Below are 12,558 nucleotides of genomic sequence, written 5' to 3'. Positions count from 1 at the left end.
TTTCAATAGTCAACTTACTTATGGAAAATTGATAAGCAGAGGCTCGATAACATTCTTATGTGCTCAGCAACAGTCAATTGGAAGCATATTATTTCTAATACTGGTGGGAGTAATGCACCATCATGACAATCAATTGTAGATAGCCTTATCCTGCAGTAGTCCTCTCCATAGGGAATAAATATTCAAAAACCCAAAAGGTATTGATATTAATTGCCCACATTTAGTCTTGTGGCACTTGGATAAATCAGTGTTTTTAACTGTTATATAGCTTACTAATATAAGATGTTTGATTCTGATTATGTGCTATCAGGCCAGTATGCCTGTGAGTGTAGCCATAATTTATCTGCTAATGTTTATAAGCATAGTTTAAGAAACAAACAAAAGTAAGACTGGTTAACAAAATATATATTTTTTCTTCCAGAGATTTCAGACTTGAGTATGGAGATGTATGAGATCCTTGGAAAAGTGGGAGAGGGAAGTTACGGAACGGTAATGAAATGTAAACACAAGGAAACAGGACATATAGTTGCCATTAAGATATTTTATGAAAAAACAGAAAAATCTGTCAACAAAATTGCAATGAGAGAGATAAAATTCCTGAAGGTTTGCTTCTTTTATTCTTTTGAAAATCAGTATTTTTAATAGAGGCCTGTACAACTTGTAGGGGGAAAAGAGCAACATTGATACCGTAAATGAAAAATAATCACAGCATGCAAAGAAATACCGATCAGTTGTTCACCAGCTAGTAGAGCTGTGGCAGTGCTAGAGCTGCCAGTGAGTCCTGGAAGCATAGAAAGTATTTGGCAGGGCATCTTTGTACTGCCAGTGGCAGTTTATTTGTTGACATTTTAAAAAATGTTGGTGGGCCACATGTTGTGTGAGGTGTTTGATATTAAAAATTTGATTTATAACCTAGTAAATACATATTCTTAACTGCCTCTTACCACTTCGGGTGTCGAAGATACAAAATTTGGATTCTTTAACTTTTGGCGGCCTCAACCACTGTTACTTGATGCAGTTGTAGTGTGTCTTTGATGTTGTCTCTCCATCTTCTTCTGGGTCTGCTTTGTGTTCTTTGGCCTTCTCCTCTTTTTGTATATGCCTTGTATGGTTTAGAATCCCAAGACATTCTTTTCAGGTGAGCAAACCACTTAACTTGCTTCTCTTTGTAATTTAAGATTGGTTCTATTCCAGTTCTTTCTCTTATGATCTCATTTTTGATTTTATCTCTTCTGGTCACTCTACAGCTTTCCTCAAACATTTCATTTCCTTGGTGACTAACTTTCACTCATACTTTATTGCAAATGTCCATGTTTGGCACTGGTAACATAGGGTGGGGATGAATATAGATACATATTAGTATAAGTAAAGGGATTGTGTTTATGCCAGACTTATTTTTGTGTAAGCCTTTTAAAATTATCATGCAGTTTTTTAAAAGAACAACACTCGCTTGAAAGTTCCAAAGAAATTAATTACATTTATTACTGCACGCATTTCTTATATTATCTGTAGTACCAAGGACTGACCTATTCAGAGTTGGCAGTATTTCTTTGCTTTACAGATTTAGATTTTTAAAATATGTGCTTAAGTATTTTGAAAAATATATTTTTCAGTGAGATTGTTTCAGTGAAAGTTGAAGTTATCCCCACTTGGCTCTGCTGGCTATCCCAGTGGAAGATTCCTCTTGGAAAAACTCTTTAAAGTTATCCTGCTGCAGTTACTTCACATCTTCATGTGGCTGCAGCAAAATATGATTATGTTATGCTGCTGTTTTCAGTAGATAATAAACATAACGATTAGAAATACAGCAACTATATATTAATTATATAGTATTTAATAATAGAATTGTTTTTATTATCCTCAGTTTCCGAAGCTTTGTTTCTGTGTAGTAAACACAGGAGTTCCTTTAATACCCTCATGCTGTTTAACTTCTATATAAATCTGTTAGGTGAGGTGATCTGAGATTTGAATGTGGATGTTATTGGTATCCTGATTTTGTCCAACTATATTCCTCCCTTTTATTGGAATTATATGCTGTTGCGCAGGTAAGGGACTACTGACTGGATACTTGAATGATCGAGACATGAAATTCCTCTTGATAAATTGGAGGCCGGATAGAATTTGAGTTCTCAGATCTGGACATTTGAAAAATACTTATTTAGCTAGGATTACACTTTAAGAAGTCAATAGTTTTAGGGTGTTTTTCATCAATTTTTTGTCATTGAAAAAGCAAGTAACTTTGATGATCTGGAGCCCTTTAATCAGGTATATCTATTTTTAGTCAGGAATAGAATATTCATTCTGGTAGCAAGTTTTGGGCAGCGGTTTTCAAGTTTATTTGACCAAAATTGATCCAGAGAGGACAGACCAATTTTGCTCTTTTAGACACTGCAAGGCACTTCTAGGGCTCACAAATTCTGTAGATCCTGGTAACAGCACATATAATTCCCATCAGACCAATTTCAAAAGAATTGCACTAGGTGCCCTATGTTTATAGTATATGTTTGTGGCATTGGTAATAACATATAGAATCCTAAGTAGGATATCCCTCCTATAAGTATTTGCCTAAATATTAGGGTCTGTAAGTCTGTCATCTTTGTTCCCTTATGGAAGCTATATGTTAGGAAGAGATAAAGAGATTTTCAGCTGTGATAGCTGAGTTATGAAATTACTTCTTTAATGGGCCTTTCATGCTACATAGTGATTTATTTCAAAAACATGTTAAGTGTAAATGTAACCTTCAAATCAATATAATTTTATGTTCTATAGTAGTGTTAATTTTATAGTGATTTTCTAAAATTGCAATTGCTATTGTATAGTTTTCCTGATTCAATCTATCACATACTGTAGGTGGGTCAGAAATATGTTAATATAGGTAGTCCTCTACTTACAACCATAATTGAATCCAAACTTTCCATTTCTAAGCAAGGCAGTTAAGTGAATTGTGCCCCATTTTACTTTTTTGCCATAGTTGTTAGGGGAATCACTGCAGCTGTTAAGTAAATCATGTGATTGTTAAGCAAATTTGGTCCCCCCATTGACTTTGTTTGTCGGAAGTCAGCTGGGAAGATTACAAATGGTGATCACATGACACACACACCCCCTCCCGGCTTGGCTTTCTTTGTGGGAAGATTCTTAAATTCAGAATTGGCTTTTGTGGGGTAAATTCCATTTTTTTAAAATTGTAATGTAGATGAAGCAAAGTTTTTAGTTTTCTTTCACAGATTATACTGTAAATGCTGATTTCCTAGTTAACAGTAGTGTTTGTGATACTTTTATTAAATTACTTAATAAAACATATAAAATATATTGGTTTAAATTAATTATTATAAAAAAATAGATGAACAGTAGTATTCAAAAGTGTTGATGGTGGTGTAGAGCACACACAATATTCTTCATTTGCTCTTTTGTTAACAGCAATTTCGTCATGAAAACTTGGTCAATCTGATTGAAGTCTTCCGGCAAAAAAAGAAAATTCATTTAGTGTTTGAATTTATTGACCACACAGTTTTAGATGAGCTGCAACACTATTCTCATGGACTGGATAGCAGAAGACTTAAGAGGTATCTTTATCAGATTCTTCGAGCAATTGACTACCTGCACAGCAACAATGTAAGTACTTTACAAAAATATTGTAAGTACTGTACAGCTTGACTACTGCAATGCACTCTATATTTAGCTGGCCTTGAAGACCACCTAGAAGCTTCAACAGGTCCAGAACGAGCAGCATGAACAGTGATGGGCCTACCTCAGTATGCCCACGCAACTCCTCTGGTTTGCAAGCTGCACTGGTTGCCATTTAGCTTTTGGGTGCCATTCAAGGCACTACTAATTTCCTATAAAGTCCTTCAGTGACATAAATCCTGGTTACTTGAAGGCTGCCTGTCTCCCACAGTATCTGCCGGACTGATTCAAACTGGCAGAGATGGTGTTCTCTGGGTTTCTTCAATTAAACAATGGCATCTCTTGGGATTCTCGAAATAGACTTTTGCTGTAGCAGCACTTGTTATGTCAATTTGTATAATACCAAACCACTCCCATACCTCCTCTTATTCTTCTTTTTACTGGACCTTCAGTATAAACCTGGTAGCTTTAAAAAAAAATCTGTTTGTAATTAAAATTTCCAGCTTCGTTCATATAGGTCAGAGCTGTCAAACTCCCGGCCCACTGGCCAGATGCATCACATGCTGACCACACCCATGTCGGGTTTAGCGAAGGGGGAAAAAGTCCCGATATGTCATGTGATGCCACCGTGACGACATGAGTTTGACACCCCTGATATAGGTCTTTTAAAATTCCATGTAGAAAATCCAACAAGGCGGCAAACATCCTTGAGTCCCAGACTTCTTTCATCTGAGCTCTTGAATTAATATTTGTTTTTCTATCCATCCTGTCCCAAATATTCAATTCCCTTTTTTTAAAGATAGCCTTACAGGAAATTGAGTTCCTAATTAACACTTATGTTATTGCCCCTTCCAGTATATTAAAACAAAAGCTGTAATTAAAAACCAAACATTATTTCAAATATGCTTTGTTCCATTAACAGAAAAAGTCTAGATTTAAATAAAATGGAATATAGTGTTTCCAAAATGATAATAAGCAGGCTTGTTGGACCCATCTTTGAAAATAATTAAATGGGTATTAAGATCTCAGTATGCAACTTGCTTTTCAGTCCTTTCTATTATTGCTTGAACCATAGTATTATAAGACTAATACTACTGATAATATAGATAGGCTTTTGTTTTAAGCCTGTCATCAGTTCAACTAATTCATCTAGTTTTTTTTTCTACCTCGCAAAAGATAATTGAAGTTATTCTTTTATTCTTAGTTGTTTAGCAGTCTGAACTTGTATTCTTGTTATATTTATTGAATTAGTTAGCTTTTAATATTCTGTTTTCAAACAACATATTTTTGTTCTTAAACCAGATTCTACATTATTCTTCTGCTAGGTAATTCACCGTGATATTAAACCTGAAAACATTTTGGTTTCACAAACTGGAATAACTAAGCTTTGTGATTTTGGATTTGCTCGGACTTTAGCAGCCCCGGGTGATATTTATACTGATTATGTAGCTACAAGGTGGTACAGAGCTCCAGAGCTGGTATTAAGAGATACAACATATGGGAAGTAGGTATTTTTTTAAAAAAATAATGCATATGGCCATTCAATATGTATCATTAATTATTTTTAATTAAAGTACAGCCACACAAAATATTCCAAAAACAAAAAATCTATGAACTTACTTGTGGTGAATAATAGTAAAGGAACATTAGAGGGCGCCCTGATACATTTATATACTGTAGTTCTTGTTTTGCTTTTAAAAAGTCCTTGATTCAGACTCAACTCCTAGTTAATTTCTGGGAACAGCCCTGTAGTTTTCTTTGCACAGTAACAATATGGGATGGTTTGCCATTGCTTATTCTGGATTCTTATTTGTTTATTTGTTTGTTTGCTTTCCATTCTAGCCTGTAACTCTCGTATTCCTTACAGACTCCCATTCAAATACTAATCACGCCCAACCTTGCCTAATTTCCCAGGTCAGCCAGGGGCTGTTGCTACATGCTGAAGTACTTCTTTTCTTTTCTTTTCTTTTCTTTTCTTTTCTTTTCTTTTCTTTTCTTTTCTTTTCTTTTTTTCTTTCCTTTCCTCTTTTTTTGATAAAGTCTAAAAAGTATTCAGTCTCAGCAATTTGCAGAATATCATAGACATAATCTACAGTTTGAAGAAGAGCTATAAATGTTACATTAGGGTAAACCGTAGATTACAAAAACACAAGCAAAACAAAAATTTGAGCTGAGGAGATTTGGGCTACAGTAGGTTTTGCCAGATGGATGTACGGACACAGTTCGGTATCAATATGAAACTTTACACACAAAAAAAATATACATTCCTTTTGCAGTCAGTCTTATGATTATATGAATATTCTGATAGGAATGTTGCGAAACTCTGATTCTAAAGCAGGTGTGTGAATTTGGTGAACTTCCTTTCATGGCAAGATTTGTAATAAATTAATTTATTTTTATTTATTTTATTTTATTTTATTTCTATACCGCCCTTCTCCAACAGGTCTCAGGGCGGTGAACAACCGAGATAAAACATAACATATAAAATTTAAAAAACAGTTTAAAAGACATTAAATAATTTCGGCCCTCAATTTAAAACAACCCAGTTAAAACCAATTTCAAATTAAAACCGAAAGGATGGGATCAGGCCAGCCTGGCCAGATGAAATAGATGTGTTTTCAGGGCCCGACGAAAAGTCCGGACCCTGAAAACACATCTATTTCATCTGGCCGGGCTGGCCTGATCCCATCCTTTCGGTTTTAATTTGAAATTGGTTTTAACTGGGTTGTTTTAAATTGAGGGCCGAAATTATTTAATTAATTAATTTGTTTTGAACATTTATATGACAAGAAGTAAATATTTGTAAGTTTAGTCTTTGTATTGTTGAGCACTTTGTTCATTTCCTGATCTTAGACCTGTGGACATCTGGGCTTTAGGTTGTATGATTATCGAGATGGCCACTGGCAATCCCTATCTACCCAGCAGCTCTGACCTAGATCTACTTCATAAAATTGTGACCAAAGTTGGTAAGTGCTGTTCTTAATGTTACTCACAAAGAAGTAATACAGTGCAAATCTATTGGTCCAGAATAAATGCATTTAACCCTATACATCTTTCTGTTCAGCCTTTGGAATTTCTATAAAACTTTCATTAAGGGGAATGGACAAATCATATTCTTTATCTGAAAAAAAAATCACTTTCGGTAAAAAAATTACTTGAAAAGTTCTCCTTGGCTTCAAAATGTCTCCATATTTTCTTATGATACATAAAATAGAAAATAGTGTGAAGCAAAATAGCTTCTGTTCTTCCAGTGCTTGAATTTCTGAACCACTTTGCTCCTTGCAGCTTTCTCTTTTCTGCCACCCTCATATAAAAGAGATAAACAGTTGTAGATCCGGTCTTATTATTCATGCTATCTTACTTCCTTGACTTCAAATACAATTTTGATTTGATATTTGTACTTCCCTCTCATCTCTTAACCTCTCCAAAGATTTAAATACTTCCTGTATTTCTAATTTCAATGCAAATAATCTCCAAGGTTACTCCAAAAGCAAATGCTTTCTAGAAATGTATATATAAAATCATTTTAAGATACATAATTTACTAATTGTAGAACTGACCTAAATATATATGTTATCTATTTACTCCTTCCTTTCCTTTTTATGTTATGTATTCTATCAATTTTTACAATGTATGCTCTTTGGGGCAGGGATGTATACACGTACAGATTATACACGTAAAATTTATTTTAACTGACAATTGGGATGGACTGTTCGTTAAATATCATAGGGTCTGACATCACTCAGTAATGCAAAATGCAAATATCAGTTGATACCAAACAGAAGAATTTAAATGATGACATCATGCAATTGAGATGAATTACATCGCTTATGTTATTTGCATAAAGTGTCATTATTAATCATCAGATGTTTTTTTTATTTTGCATGTACTAAACGCAAGTTGCCAATTTCCTTCAAAGTTACTTTTCTGCCTGAGGCCTAATCAGATTTAGAAATCTAGGTGTGTTACTCTCCTTCCAGAGTTCTGGAAGTATTGTCTCTAATTCTGCATGGTTTAGGTTTAAAGAAATAAAAGTCTTCAGCTTTTCACCTTATTTAACTTCAAGATGAGAGAATTTGAGTTTACTTACAGATGTAGCCAACAGGTTGTCTTAGTTACCTTACGACAGGTAATGTTAGTTTGTGTTCTGGCCTAACCTGATTTTCAGAAATTTCACTACTCGAGGTATCCATTTTTGTACCTCTACTGTACTTGTACAATCTGTAGGACTTTAAATAATTACTAAATACTCATTATAATGAAATAAATCCAAGGTCAGACAGGAGAATTTGTCCCATTACACTATAGATAATCCTCAACTGAAAATGACAACTGGGACTGAAATTTCCATCACTAAGTGATGCAGTCTTAAAGTGCAACTGCACTGCTAAGTGATGGCAATCCCTGCAGTCCTGGTTGCCATCGTAAACTGAATTCCAAGCGAGTTATGCAAGGCAACTCCTGCCAGCTTCTTACAACCAAAGTAAGTGCAGAAGCTGGCAGGAAGTTGCAAATCCCAGGACAGCAGACAGCTAAGTGACTGCTACTGGGGGAGGGAGGGATAGGGTGGCCCAGAAGTTCAGCTCCAGCTAGGGAGTGTACGAGTGTATGAGAAAAGTGTGGTTTGGGGAGGGTGTTTGAGAATCCAGTGAGGATCGGGAAGAGTATGCAGGGTGTTATTAGGGCTGAGGAGGGTATGTGAGGGTGCAATGTGGGTCACTAAGGGTGTGTGAGGGTTTTATAATTGGTTCTAGCATGATGAGTACTCATACCTTTGGACTATGAGTACTGTCTTCTGTTTGACTAATCAGCATTTCCCTCATACCTGACAGTGTCTACTGACATCTGTTCCAATTCCTGACCAGCAGAACCTATCTAGTATTGATACTTTGTATACATTGTCATTTCCTGACAAGATGTTTTTAAAGAAATGTCTTCCCTGTTTCTCTACCATAGCAATATCCCATGGGAGGTCTCCAGGATTCAGGGGCTCCTCTCTGGTTTTATCTGCCTCTCTGTTTCTTTTTTTTTTTCTTTTGGAGGCTTACACATCCTTTCCCATTCAAATCGAGATGAGAAGGGAGAACATGATCTATTGCTTTTGAAACCTCCTCTTCCCCTTACGTGCTTGTGCCTTAGTAGTTATTCTTACCCCTCCCTCAGGATATGTCTAGCCAGGAAAATCTGTTCATATTAGCAGGAAATGGGGCAGTTAAGTATTACCACAACCACTGTTGTTTCTATTTCACCCTTAACTTGTATATTTGCTCTACATTCTAGTACAAGTCTAGTATGGCCATAAACACTGTTAAGTACTCTTTGTCCACTCTTGGTACTTTCTTGACCAAATAAGGACAAATCATTTATTTGCTTCCTAAGCCTGTAACTGGGGTTCCATTGATCTTAGCTCACATTGTTATTTCTTATTCTCTGGATGCTTGCAATATGGCTGAGAAAGATCCCTTTCCTTGGCAGATTTGACAATCCTGAACGAAATGCCCTATCTTGCCACATTTATAACAGAGCCTATTTTCTCTTTGGTTTGTTCATCCTCCCTTTTCCCTGCATACCTCCTTTTTCAGTCTCCTTTTTTCTTGCCTTTTCCAACCTCTCCATGCCCCCTTCTAGTTTCCTCAGTTTTTCTGACTGCAAGATAATCTTTGGCTAAGGAGGCTGCCATTGTTGCCAGCGACACTCTTGCACCCGAAATCAGTCAGGACCAGGCAGGATCTGTGTGAATTATTCCAAAATACTTTCATCTGTACCATGTCTATCTGGCTGTAATCATTTTCTAGCTAGGTCTCCCAGCCTTGCCTAGAGTTCTTTCACTCCTTCCTATTCCAGTTATATTCACGGAATCTTTGCATATTTTGTGACTTCATAATAGTAGAGGATCACCTCTTTTACTTTATTATAATTCACCACCTCCTGCCACCGAGTCCTCCCTTGGCCATTTACATAACATTATTGCACATTCAGACATAATTAAAAATGCCTCTGTGTCTTCATTACATGGTTATGTATAGATGGATTTTTATATACCTAAAAGGTCCCTGTGCTCTTTCCTTTGATCTTTTCTTTCTTTCCCTTTCTTTTTCTAGACAATCTCTATAGATAGTGTCTCCTTCATACTACTAGTTTATGACTCTGCTGGGCTGGATTTGCTTTAACTCTGCATCATATGCTTCCACTGTTGGATCTGGATCTATGTATTCCTCAGTAACCATCTCTGCCTTTTTTTGGCTCTATCTGCTGCCCCCTTGATCTGTCCCTGAGCTTGAGGGCACACTTGTGATCCCAGGGTACTAGGAATTATGTATGTCAAGTACTAGTCACATTGCTTTACCTCCTTCCTCATGCACTTATTTGAATATCTAAAGTATCATCTGCATTCTTGGAGCATGACATTGTGATCTCTCGTGGGGAGTTCTTTCTGATGATGACGACATGCCATAGCATAGAATAAAAACGTTACATAATCTTCATTGTACTAAACACTTTACTCAGCAATAGGCTGTTACCCTAATTCCACCCTCCTACCCTGACAAGTTGGCTTAGCACGTAAACAGGTGGGGCCCAGTCCTTACAACAGCTAAAAGTCTTAAAGTTTGTAAAGTGGCATCCAGGCCTTGCCTCTTTCCAACATTTTTTGCATTTGTTGGGGTTTATAGAGCTGAGGTGGCGCACTGGTTAGAGTGCAGTACTGCAGGCTACTTCAGCTGACTGCTAGCTGCAGTTCAGCAGTTCAAATCTCACCGGCTCAAGGTTGACTCAGCCTTCCATCCTTCCAAGGTGGGTAAAATGAGGACCCAGATATTGTTGGGGGCAATATGCTGACTCTGTAAACCTTTTAGAGAGGGCTGTAAAGCACTATGAAGCGGTATGTAAGTCTAAATGCTATTGCTATATGCTTCCTTAGCGTGGCTGTTCCTTTTGTAATTGTTGCCAAGGTCCAGGCCAAGCTCTGCTCTTAAGCAGTGTTGGTATTGAGCATCCAAGCTAAATTCCAGGCAGGGATCAAGCACAGATGGGCCACTTACCCTGCTTTTGGTCTTGATAGTTGACTGTCAGCCATCTTGCTTGCCTGTAGCTATTATATGTGCCTGGATGTCTGTGATGACCCAGGGCATGGCACAGAGATAACACAAACAGCTGGCAGTTCAAATTTTTTTGCTCCAAAGCTCCCCAAAGGCTGCCACATTTCTGGCAAGTCCCAGAGCAGAGTGAGAACAAAACCCCACACAAATTCCACACAAACCTCAAGCAGCCTCTGGTTGCAATTAGTCCAGCCCAGCGCTGTCTGCACCAAGGCTGCACGACAATAAATCCCAAATGTTTTTGGCAAAACAAGAGCCAAGCAAGGAGTTCAGGGAGCAAAAGATCCAGATTAGTCCAGAATGCCAACAAGGAATGCAAGGACTCTTGGCAAGCTCAAACATCGGCACACAATACTTCAGGAACTCAGCATTTGTTCCCGACAAATGCCCCTCCCCACAGTGTCTCCTTAAGCCTCATTCCCCAGGTGTGCCTGGTGACTGGGCGGGGCACTCTCCTCGCACGTGACCTGCTCTGTCTGCACTGATCACGCCTTCCCTGCATTCTCCGAACCCTTGCATCAGGAGGGGTGGTTCTTGCTCCCTGTCTGAGCTCTGTCTTGCCTCCTGGCCTGCAGGCCTTACTAATTCCAAACAGCCATGCCTGGACTGATTCTGCCCTTCCCCAGTTTTCTCCAAGGCCAACGGAGCTGCCCTCTTACTTGCTGTCAGTTCTTTTTTTTTTTTTTAATTTGATTTATATGCTGCCGTTCTCCGGAGACTCAGGGCGGCTTACAATGCGTTAAGCAATAGCCTTCATACTTTTGTATATTTTTACAAAGTCAGCTTATTGCCCCCACAAACTGGGTCCTCAATTTACCTACCTTAGAAAGGATGGAAGGCTGAGTCAATCTTGAGCCTGGTGAGATTCGAACTTACAGTAATTGCAGACAGCTGGTGTAAATCACAATGCTTTTAGTTTGCTGAGCCACCAGGCCCTTCTTGTTCCAGCTCATCTTCCGCTGCAGATTCAGAGTCCAACTGGGGCTTGGCAATGTTACTTTGCACTTCCTCATCTTCCAGATGCCCCTTCTTTGTGTACTATTCTCCTACTCACACATATAGACACACATTCTATTTGGCTTCCCATTGTTTTAGCCTAAGGGCGTGAGTGGGATAAGGTTGCTGTCCATGGAGGTTGGTACATTCCTGGAAAAGCCCAGGGGGTGGCTCAGCTATCCAAATGGGATGTTGTTATGCCAGTCAAAAAGCACTGGGTGCGGCCAAATGACCAGCAGAGATGCAGGTGTGGATGTCTATGGATGGACGTTGTTAGTCCATCTTTCTCAGCTGGCTGGTTGGGGGGAATTGAGCATTCATATTTCCAAGACATTAAGCCTATGTCCCTTTGTGGAAGGGGTTGAGCTTAATTTAACGTCAGAAAGTGGGGTGAGTGGGATTTCTGCATGGCTGCAATCACACCACTCAATGTTTTTATGCTGTTTCTCCAAAACACAGAGAGCAGTTCTAATTCTCACTTGTCTCTCCCTTCTATCATGCATGTGATGCTACTATACTTGTTATTGGTCTGTCTCATCTCACATGCTAATAGTATTATATTCTGATGAGAAGTTAAACACAAATAAATACAAATGAAACAATACAGAAAAATGGGGAAGCTGTCTGGAACATTCTCCTCCATTCTATCTCTTCTTTTCAATCCTGAATATGGGAGAAAAAACAAAATTGTAGGTGAAACATTCAGGAATTAATAACAATCCCCTGCAAATATACATTCATCATTATCATCATATCTGTAACCCAGAAAAACCACATCTTGGTGTCCCTATTTCCTAATTCCTATAGCACAACTAGCAGTTCTGTTAACCACCATCATCCT

At 37.9% G+C, this 12,558-nt stretch overlaps 1 protein-coding gene and 1 long non-coding RNA gene across 7 annotated transcripts in view; one reads left to right on the top strand and one right to left on the bottom strand.

Annotated features, from left to right (window-relative positions):
• Positions 1-12,558, top strand: part of CDKL3 (cyclin dependent kinase like 3) — a 38,560-nt gene that overhangs the window by 2,568 nt on the left and 23,434 nt on the right. For 4 of the 6 annotated variants that reach the window (XR_004588854.3, XR_015732569.1, XM_087887437.1 and 1 more), the window contains exons 2-5: positions 422-603; positions 3,418-3,612; positions 4,950-5,128; positions 6,478-6,590. Coding sequence is in view for 4 of the 6 variants with exons in the window: in XM_087887437.1 (XP_087743563.1) it covers positions 439-603; positions 3,418-3,612; positions 4,950-5,128; positions 6,478-6,590 (652 nt within the window). In the remaining 2 variants the exon portion in view is untranslated. The remainder of the gene's footprint in view (positions 1-421; positions 604-3,417; positions 3,613-4,949; positions 5,129-6,477; positions 6,591-12,558) is intronic. The other 2 variants (XM_087887439.1, XM_087887440.1) reach the window with 2 other exon arrangements.
• Positions 10,106-12,558, bottom strand: part of LOC117656066 (uncharacterized) — a 46,703-nt gene continuing 44,250 nt past the window's right edge. Inside the window, exon 4 of the long non-coding RNA XR_015732570.1 lies at positions 10,106-12,380. This is a non-coding gene — a long non-coding RNA (uncharacterized LOC117656066). The remainder of the gene's footprint in view (positions 12,381-12,558) is intronic.

This window comes from Pantherophis guttatus, chromosome 2 (assembly GCF_059756535.1).
Source record: "Pantherophis guttatus breed Tessera chromosome 2, ASM5975653v1, whole genome shotgun sequence".
NCBI lineage: Eukaryota > Metazoa > Chordata > Lepidosauria > Squamata > Colubridae > Pantherophis > Pantherophis guttatus.
The sequence above is the reverse complement of the archived record's forward strand: the minus strand, read 5'-3'. Positions and strand labels throughout refer to the sequence as shown.